Source organism: Arachis ipaensis, chromosome B8 (genome assembly GCF_059453495.1).
Source record: "Arachis ipaensis isolate K30076 ecotype BB chromosome B8, ASM5945349v1, whole genome shotgun sequence".
In the NCBI taxonomy this organism is placed as follows: domain Eukaryota; kingdom Viridiplantae; phylum Streptophyta; class Magnoliopsida; order Fabales; family Fabaceae; genus Arachis; species Arachis ipaensis.
The window spans coordinates 104,584,618-104,595,346 of NC_142443.1; the positions used below are offsets into that span (position 1 = coordinate 104,584,618).

A 10,729-nucleotide genomic window follows, 5' to 3' on the forward strand; every position below is an offset into this window, starting at 1 on the left:
ATTGGCTAGGTGAAGAACAAAATCTAGAAAGCATGACTAGGAAAGAGTAGAGTGATTACCCTATACACTAGAGTGACTAGAGTGCATATACACCATCAGTGAGGGTTCAATGCTTAATTCTATGTTCCCTGCTTTCATGAGCTGTCTTCCTACAAGTTTACTTGTTTTTACTGTATAAATTTTAATTAGTAATATTTGATTTATATTTGTCTTGAAGAACTTATTTACTTTTACCAAGTAGGCAAAAATTATTTTAGCATATAGTTGCATTCATACATAGGTTGCATTGCATTGCATGAGTCTTACTTTTCCCTGCTCATTTATTTTGTCTCCTTAAACTAAGCATGAGGACATGGTAATGTTTAAGTGTGGGGAGGTTGATAAACCACTATTTTATAGTTTATCTTGTGTTTAATTGAGTGGTTTCACCAAATCTTTACCCACTTATTCATATGATTTGCAAGATTTTATAATCCCTTCCTAGTATTATTTTATGATTGAAAACTTGCTTCCTAGAGATCTTTAATCAGTATATTTTAATTCTCTTTTATACCATTCGATGCCGTGATTCGTGTGTTAAGTGTTTCAGGCTTCATAGGGTAGGAATGGCTTAGAAAATGGAAAGGAAGCTTGCAAAAATGGAAGGAACACAAGAAACTAAGGAGATGACTAGCGAGCACCAATGCACACGCATGGCCGACGCGAGCGCACGGAATGGAGAAATTTGCATCGACGCGTGCGCATGCCTGACACGTACGCGTGGATTGGAGTCTGCACAAAAGACGCGCACGCGTGGATGACGCGTACGCGTGGATGACGCGTACGCGTGACGAGAAAATTCGCCAATTGACGCGCATGCGTGACCGACGCGTACGCGTGACCTGCGCAATCTACAGAATTAACAGAAAACATTTGGGGCGATTTCGAGTCGCGTTTTGACCTAGTTTCTAGCCCAGAAAACACAAATTAGAGGTTATAAAGAGGGGGAATCGACTCATTCATGAAGAGAACATCAATAATTCACAATTTTAAGTTTTAGATGTAGTTTTAGAGAGAGAGAGGTTCTCTCCTCTCTCTTAGGTTTTTAGGATTAGGATTTCTCTTAGTTTATGGTTATTTCTTCATTCCAGGTTCAATGTTCCTTTACTTTAGTTTCTCTTCTACTTTTATTTATTCTATTACCTTAGTTGATTACTTGATGTTGCCAAATTGGTTTATGGATTCCTATGTTTAATTTTATTTCCTATTTAATACAATTTGAGGTATTTCAGATTTATGATTGCTTTCTTCCATTTATGATATAGTAATTTAGATTTTTCTCCCTTTTGGCTTTGGTTAATTGGTGACACTTGAGTTATCAAACTCAGCTATTGATTGAAAATTGGGAATTGCTGATTGATTTGGATCCCTCTAAAGCTAGTCTTTCCATAGGAGTTGACTAGGAGTTGAGGAATCAAGTTGATTAGTCTACTTGACTTTCTTTGATTTAGTAAGGGTTAACTAAGTGGGAGCAATAAACAATTCTCATCACACCTGATAAGGATAACTAGGATGGGATTTCCAGTTCTCATACCTTGCCAAGAGTTTTTCTAATTATTAATTTATTTTTCTTGCCATTTAAATTACTTGTTCCTTATTTCAAAAACCCAAAAAATATACCTTTTTCCATAACCAATAATAAAACATACTTCCCTGCAATTCCTTGAGAGACGACCCGAGGTTTGAATACTTCGGTTATCAATTTTATTAGGGGTTTGTTACTTGTGATAACCAAACTTTTGTACGAAAGGATTCTTTGCTGGTTTAGAAACTATACTAGCAACGAGAACGTAATTGTGAATTCTTTACTAGCAGAAATCCATTCGTCAATGTGATCAATGCCTTTCTTGAGAGGTCGCCAATTCTCCTCCAGTGCTGAACACCAGGGTTAGTGTGCATCCAGTCTGATTGAGGGTGAAGCTCCTGCAGTCCATTCTCCTTAGTAATCCTACTCAAAATGCGACATACAAGGTCGAATCTTCCGGATAAGAGAATGATGCGCCTTTGGTTCTAGCGTCTACCATAAAGACACTAATCTCCCCATACCTCGGCTGAACTGGTGTCTCGAGAAGTCCCCAAAGAAGCCATGGATTAGCCATCTAAGAGATGTATAATCAAGCTAGTGGTTCATCATTGTCCGATGAAAGACTCACTCTGAACCTATGTAGAATGAGATAACCTTGTTCCAGTTCAATGCATTGATAAGGATGAAGAACGAAGATACATCTTATAATAGAGAATCAAACACGAATTGAAATAGAACAGTAGTACTTTTATTAATCCATAAAACTCAGCAGAGCTCCTCCCCTTGACTTAGGAGGTTTAGAGACTCATACTGATAGAGAATACAATGTAATTCAAAAATTTTCTAGAAGTGTTGGAAGAGTTCTAATAAGTGTAAAAGTTCTCAAATAAATACTAAGCCAATGACTAAGGATCACATAAGAAGGGCAAAACAGTCTTTTAGTACGAAAATTCACTTATGGGACCTACTTGGTGAGTGTTTGGGCTGAGCATGATTGAGATCCATGTGCTAGGAGGGCTCTAGAGCATTGAACACTGGCTAGGGACACCTCTTTGGGCGTTTGGACGCTGGTCTCCTCCTTGTGGGCGTTGGACGCCAGAATAGGGCAGGAGACTGGCGTTGAATGCTAGTTTTGGGCCTTCAATTCTGAAGCAAAGTATAAACTATTATACATTGCTAGAAAGCCCTGGTTGTTAGCTTTCCATAGGTGTTGAGAAAGCTCCATTTTAAGTTCTATAGCTCCCGAAAAGCTCTTTCGAGTGCAAGGAAGTCAGATCCTAACAGCATCTGCAGTGCTTTCTTTGCCTCTGAATCAGACTTTTGCTCCAGCTCCTCAATTTCAGCCAAAAAATGCCTAGAATTGCACAAAAACACACAAACTCAAAGTAGAATCTAAAAATGTGAATTTTGCACTAAAACATATAAAAATATAATAAAACTTAAATAAAACATGTTAAAAACTATATAAAAATGATGGCAAAAAGCGTATAAAATATCCGCTCATCAAGTATCTCAAGCACACTTGAATGAGTAAAGTTCATACTTCTTTTGTGTAATTGTGACGTAGCTTTCAAAGCTAGTGTGTTCTATACCACGCGCAAACTTAGAATTCACACATTTGTTCTTTTTAAAATTCATAACTCATCAATTCACTTCATTTTAGTGATTATTACCTCATTCCAATTATATATGCTTCCTTGTCTTTAAATTTCCTCGTGTTAATATCTTCTATTTTATATTTTTCCAGGATGAGTCATCTTAAGCGAAAAGAAAAATAGAAGAAAGGACATGCAGCAGCCATATGACCCACCAGCTGAAGGTGGGGTGATGACGACGATAACGACTCCTTCTACTCCGCTTGACTTCATGTGCACCGAGGACGGTGCAAATATTTATGTGTGGGGAGGTCGTCTGACCAATCGACCAATCTTATGTGAAAAAATTCTAATCCTAACACTGTTCACATTTCAAACTTTCTGTTATTACCATGTCTTCTAGAATTTTTAGTTGCATTTTTTTTGTTCGCATATATATAATAAGCTAAGTCAAAATAATGAAATTTTCTAAGGCTTTTATCTATAGGGCACCCCAATTGATTTGAGTGAAAATTTTTCATTGAACTTGCTTGACCTATATATTGTGGAACATGGTTTTTGAGCTAAGAATAGACAACCTTGCGAGTTTTTAGCCTAATTGTGTGGTTGCATCATATAACCACTATTTTCATTCTTGTATGTATCCTCTTTTTATGATTAAAACCTTAATTTGTTTGATTCTTTATGTCCATTATTTGATGTATATGAGTATTTATGTAATTGAGGTCTTCATTTCAATTAGCTCACTTACCCTATGGCCTACCATTTTATTTACCTTTGTTAACCCAATTTAAGCCTTTTTAATTCCCTTTTTATTCTTTATGTTAGCACATCACTAACCTTAAGCAAAAAACAATAAATACCCTATTTGAATTTTTGATTAGCTTAGGATAGTGAGTGTGTGTGTCATCTAAGTGTGGAAAAGTTGAGAAACATTGGTGGATAAAGTGTGCGTTGTATCTTTATTGAAAATCTTAGAAATTAGAGACATACTTGTGTATTAATTATGTAAACCATATCCATTCACCTTTTATATGTATTATGTTATTGTTGCAAAAATATAAAAAAATAAAGAAAAAAAGAAAAGAAAAAAAATAAAAAGAGGGACAAAATTCTCCAAAGTAGAGTAATAATAACAATGCATATGTGTTGTGATTGAAAAGAATGCATGAGTATGTCAAAAAGTGAGATTATGGGTAGTTAGATATTGTATTAGAATTGCATAGATTATTATATATTAGGTGGGAGCTTAAGTTGATTAAAAGTTCAAATTCTAGCTCACTTAGCCATATATATCCTTACCTTGCCCTAGTCCGATTACAACCTTATGAAAAGTCTTCATGATAATTGTATTTATCTAGTGAATAATTGTTTATTGTTAGATGAAAAACAAATCTTAGAAAGCATGATTAGAGGAGGATTTAGTGGATCGACCCTAATGACAAGTCATCTTATGCTAGCTTTTCAAGTATTTTTCACTTGTTTCATTAGGTTTTACGCACTTTCTTGCACTATAAGTAAGTGATTTGGAGTGGATTTGCATGGTTATGTTAATTCAATCAACCATCAGTTAATTAACACAAAATCATAAGGTTTAAGCTAGAATTAGTTGATTTTATGATTAATTTAGAAACCTTGTGAATTTGGTGATACTTTGATAAGTTTATTTTGTTGCTTGTAGGAGAAGAAAAGAAAGAACCATGAAAGCCTGCTCAACCAAAGTGTGGCCCATGATGCTAAAGCGTAGCGCTCAACCAAGGAAGCAAGGCATAGCGCACAACAAGGGAAGCAGCGCTCACTAATTGAGCGGAGCGTTCTCAAATTGAACGCTAGTGACAAGGGTTCGAAGAGCAAAGCGCTCAAGCATAGCGCTCAATGGACTAAACGGAGCGCTCAATCAGCAAGGCAAAGTGCTCAAAGAATGGAGTGCTACGTTAAAACATTTTCACTTTTTTAGGCTTGGCACAAAGAAAAGCAAGGCACAACACTCAAGAATGAGGCAGCCAAGGTTGGAAAAGAGGGAGACCAAGGAAGCAAGAGGCGCTACGTTGCATCACACAACTAAGCGCTGCTACAAGGAAATTATTAGTCAAAGTGGTAGCCTCAAGGATCGAAGAGGGGGCAAGGCGCTACAAGGCACCAGCGCTCAAATACCTGAGCGCTACATTCAAACTAGTGAACGTTTTCGTGGTCCATGAAGAGAAAAGCAAAGCTTGGACAAGGCAGCAAAGTAGCGCTATGTTGGAAACTTCTAATTGAGCGCTAAGGAAATTGGCACAAAGGGGAGCAGCCAGGCTCGAAGGGGGGAACCAAGGAGCATGTGTAGCGCTCAGTTCACTAACCAAACTAAGCGCTCCACTGGAGCTAGGACCCATGGACCATTTTTCAATCAAATGCCATCTTGGATCCACTTTTTTACCAATTTGAAAAGCCCACTCCAAATCCTGAAAAGCAAAAATAGAAAGTGTATAAATAGGAGTTAATTTGATTTGTAAGGGACTTTTATTTTTTTTCTGGAACCTTTAGCTCATTCTAAGTTTTCACTTTTAATTTTCAATTGTTTTGAATTTGGGATTTGGGGAATTGGATCTAGTTTTCTTTCTGTATTTTCTTTCTTCTGCAACTTTTAACTTTCTGTTCTTGGAATTTGGATTGAGATTGAAGAGCTCCATTGATTCTAAGTTTGAGAATCATCTTTCACTTTTCTTCTCAATTGTTCTAAGAATTGGATCTTGATCTTTTTTTCTGTTTTCATTTTCTTTCTTCTGCAAATTCTACTTTTGGATTTTTGCATTGAGATTGAAGAATTTCATTGAATTTAGATCTGAGAATCATCTTTGCTTTACTGTTTTCTTTTTCCTTTCTTCTGCAATTACTTTTCTGCTGGATCAAAAGAGTAAATGAGATCTAGATCTGTTTCTAATCTCATTTCTCTTCTTCGATCTTTAATTTCTCTTTAGAATTTCATAATTGAGTTAAGTTTTCTTGCTGTTTGGTTCTTTAATCAATTTTACATTTCTGTTTGGCTGATGAGCTGAATTTCTTCATCTCAGAGCTCTCTGGTCTTCTTTAACTTGCAATTTCTTGTTCAATTCTAAATCCCAGCACCCAAATCCTTTTACTCTTCAAGCAATTTACATTTCTCAGCAATTTAGATTCAGCAAATTTACATTTCTTCCACTTTAAGTTTCTGCAATTTACTTTTCTTGCAATTTAAGTTTTAGCTCTTTTACTTTCTTGTTCTTTAAGTTACCTGCAATTTACCTCTTCTGCACTTTGTTCTTCTGCTCAATTTACCTTCTGTACCTTTATTTACTTGCAATTTAGCTTCTGTCAATCAAAATCACTCAATTCATCAAATATTCGCTTAACTAAATTCATCACCTAACTAAAATGGCTCAATCCATCAATCACTGTGGGATCGACCTCACTCTTGTGAGTAATTACTACTTGATGCGACCCGGTACACTTGCCGGTGAGTTTTGGTGTGGAATTCAATTTCCATCCATCAAGTTTTTGGCGCCGTTGTCGGGGATTGATCTAGATTGACAATGATTAAGTAAGGTGGTGGTCTAGATTAAGTACTTTTTCTTTGTTTTTCTTTATTTTTGATAAGCACACTAACTATTTGAGACTTTGTCTCTACTAACTCTCACTGCACTCAAGCTACAGAGTGCTCTGTGTATTTCTTGTTGTTTTGGTTGTATGACAGAAGCAAGGGGAGAGGTCTCCACCTCTGGTGATCGTGACGAGAGAACTCTTCGAAGACTGAGAAGGGAAGCCAGAGGAAAGGGGGTCATTGGTGAAGAAACTTCTGAAGAAGAATATCAAAAAATGGAAGAGAATCCAATAAATCCACCAGTGGGAGTAGCCAACAACAATGGTCAACCCCAGAGGAGAGTCTTGGCTTCTTACACATTTGCTAATCCAAGGCATTGTGGGAGTAGTATCCTTACCCCAAATGTCAATGCAAACAACTTTGAATTGAAGCCCCAGCTCATCACTTTGGTACAAAACAACTGCTCCTATGGAGGAAGCCCACTAGAAGATCCAAATCAGCATTTATCTATCTTCCTGAGGATCTGTGACATAGTGAAATCAAATGGTGTGCATCCAGATATATATAAACTCTTATTGTTCCCATTTTCATTGAGGGACAAGGCTGCTCAATGGCTGGAAGCCTTTCCATAAGAAAGCATAACTAGCTGGGAGGATCTAGTGAGTAAATTCCTAGCCAAGTTCTACCCACCTCAAAGGATTATCAAATTAAAGACAAAGGTACAAACCTTCACACAGATGGATGCAGAATCCCTCTATGAGGCTTGGGAGAGATACAAGGCCTTGATTAGGAAATGCCCCCTCTGAAATGTTCAATGAATGGGACATACTTCAGAATTTCTATGAAGGGTTGACTCTGAAAGCTCAGGAAGCATTAGATCATTCAGCAGGAGGTTCATTGCAACTAATGAAGATAGCAGAGGAAGCCCAAAACCTCATAGATATGGTAGAAAATAATCAATACTTCTTTTCTCATCAAAGACAATGCCAACCAGCCCAGAGAAAAGGTGTACTGGAGTTGGAAGGTGTGGACACTATTCTAGCTCAAAACAAGGTGATGCATCAGCAAATCCAGCAACAATTTGAGCAGATGGCTAAGACGATTGATAGTCTGCAAGTTGCATCAGTAAATGTCACCAATCAACCATCAGCTGGGTGGGGACAAAATGAGAAAAATTGTGAAGATCAGCAGCAGGAACAAGTGAACTACATGCACAACCAAGGATCCAGCTAGAATGAATTCCATGGAAACACATACAACCCCTCTTGGAAGAACCATCCAAATCTAAGGTGGGGAGACAATCAAAACCAGCAGCCTTGGCAGAAGAATTCAAACCAGAACAACTCAAGAAACACAAACCACAACCAGCAAAACACTAACCACAATCCATACAGAAAATTCCAAAACAACTACCCCAATTCCAGCTATTATCCACCCAATAACCCAGCTACTAACCAAAATAACTATCATCCACCCTCAACATCCCACAATCAGCCACAGACACCACAAGATGCTCAAATGATCTCAAACTTGGAGATATTGATGGAAAAGATGATGAAACATCAGGAGATGACCAGCAAGAATCATGAAGCCTTAATGAGAAACTTAGAAAGGCAGATTGGACAACTGTCCAAGCAAGCAGTGATTGAGAGACCAACAAGTTCACTCCTAAGTGATACCATTCCAAATCCCAAAGAAGAATGCAAAGCTATTCAATTAAGGAGTGGAAAAACCTTGGTGAATGACAAAGAAGTCAACAAGAAGCCTATGGACAATGACAAGGCTAGCAGCAAGAAAGATGAAGCCAGCAACAAGGAAGCAAACAAGCAGGACCAAGAGAAGCTTAAAGAAAAAGATGAGTAGCTCCAAGCTTCAAGGAAAGGGAAACAAGTCATGGAGGAATCATCACAAGAACAGAGGAAGGAAGTGAAGACTTACACACCTCCTCTACCATATCCTCAAAGGCTACAAAAAGAACTCAAGGATCAACAATTCCCTAAGTTCCTTGAGGTCTTCAAGAAGCTGGAGATTAATATCCCACTTGTTGAAGCATTAGAGCAGATGCCTCTATATGCAAAGTTCATGAATGAGCTCATCAACAAAAAGAGAAACTGGCATAAGAAGGAAACGGTGCTTTTGACACAAGAATGCAGTGCAGTGATCCAAAAAGGGCTCCCTCCAAAACTCCAAGACCATGGGAGCTTCTTCTTACCTTGCACCATTGGTAGTATGACCATAAAAAAAGCACTGTGTGACTTAGGAGCCAGCATCAATCTAATACCTTATTCTATGATGAGAAAGCTATGCATAGAGGAGGTAAAGCCCACACAGATGTCATTAGAGCTCGTGGACAAATCATTGGTATTTCCTAAAGGAGTGATTGAAAACCTTTTGGTCAAGGTGGATAAGTTTATATTCCCTGCAGACTTTGTAATCCTGGACCTAGGAGAAGAAGGGAGTGACTTTTTCATCTTGGGAAGACCATCCCTGGCCAGAGCAAGGGTCATCATAGATGTTGAACAAGGAGAATTGACCCTAAGGGTACATGATAAGAGCATCACTCTGAATGTCTTTCCAGAAGCACAGCATACTGATGAAAAGGAAAATTGCATGAAGGATGACAGAGAAGACTTGCATTGGAAGGAAGAATCCAAGGAGATACTCATTAGTTCCCCTCCAAAGCAAAAGACAAGTAGCAAAGCAGGACAAAAGAAGAATGAGACTGTACAGAATGATGAGAGAAAGCAAGAAGAAAGTGAAGTGTTAGCCACTAAGAAGACAGATCCCAAAATACAGCCCACTGTCAAAGTAGAAGGATCACCAAAAAAAGGGGAAGAAAAAGGCCCTAAAAGGGTGGAAAAACAAAAAGATCCCAACTAAAGGATTCTCAAAGGGAGATAAAGTGCAACTAATCTACCACTAGTTGGGGACAGAGCAACAATCTGATGATTACTACACTATCAACAGGATACTCTCACTGGAGCATACAAAGATTGAACATCAAGGCACTGGAAGAAAGCTTACAGTGAGAGAAGACAAACTGAGGCACCACAATCATCAACCACCCTAATAAGGGACCAATGTCAAGCTAGTGACAATAAAAGAGCGCTCCATGGGAGGCAACCCATGATTTTATATTCTTATTTTTTATCTTAATAATTATTGGTTTTTCTAGCATAAGTTTGAGCTATCATGAGTGGATCTAGGAATTGCACATATCATTTTAGAGCATATGCTTGACTCCTAAGTTTTGTGTGCCTAAAGACACTTTAAAATAGCTTGTCAAGCATGATTGATCATAAAACCATTCTAGGATATATACTTATTCTTTCTGTTTAAGTACATAGCCAAATCTTAAGTTTGGTGTCTGTGTATGCTGTGAATTGCAAGAGAATCAATTTCTTTTTACTCAAAGGCTCAAATTCATGAATAGAGAAAATATACATTGCATCATTTTATGAGTTTATGGTAGCATGGTAGCAAATAAAAGTGTTCCTTATAATAAATATATTAATTATGATAGATATTCATTAGATTTCATATAAATCACTTAGGAAAAAACAAGTTTGGTGTTCACCAAAATTTTGTTTAATTTCTAAGTGGCATGGTTGATTATTCACACATAAAGACACATAGCAACATTTTCGTTTTATATATATGTAGTGCACCATCACCGTGTTGAAATCCAAAGTTTAAGCTTATTATGCTTTAATTCACATGGATAGGTACAAGGGAGATTGAGAAGAAAACAAAAGGGGGCATGCACGGTTGCCACAAGATAAAAAGAGAGTCACATGTGTCTAGGGAAGTATGCTCTCTTGAAAAACAAAATCTGCATAGCTTTACACCTTGGAGGCCGAACTACATGCAACCAAGGGAGGAGCAATACTTGTCTTCACTCATCTTCACATGCAGGCCATCCATCTCATGGATCCACAACAATATTTTTCTCAATCCTCACCCCTCATTGCTAAATAACCGATCCAAAGTTTCCTTACAACAATCCCTCCA

The 10,729-nt window shown here is 37.6% G+C and overlaps 1 protein-coding gene across 1 annotated transcript; it reads left to right on the plus strand.

Annotated features, from left to right (window-relative positions):
- The first annotated feature begins 8,611 nt into the window (after positions 1-8,611).
- LOC107611217 (uncharacterized) lies at positions 8,612-10,459 on the plus strand. The gene is made up of 2 exons (XM_016313171.1): positions 8,612-9,480; positions 10,444-10,459. Exons 1-2 carry the CDS (start codon positions 8,612-8,614, stop codon positions 10,457-10,459), a joined length of 885 nt encoding a protein of 294 aa, XP_016168657.1.
- The last annotated feature ends 270 nt before the right edge of the window (positions 10,460-10,729 follow it).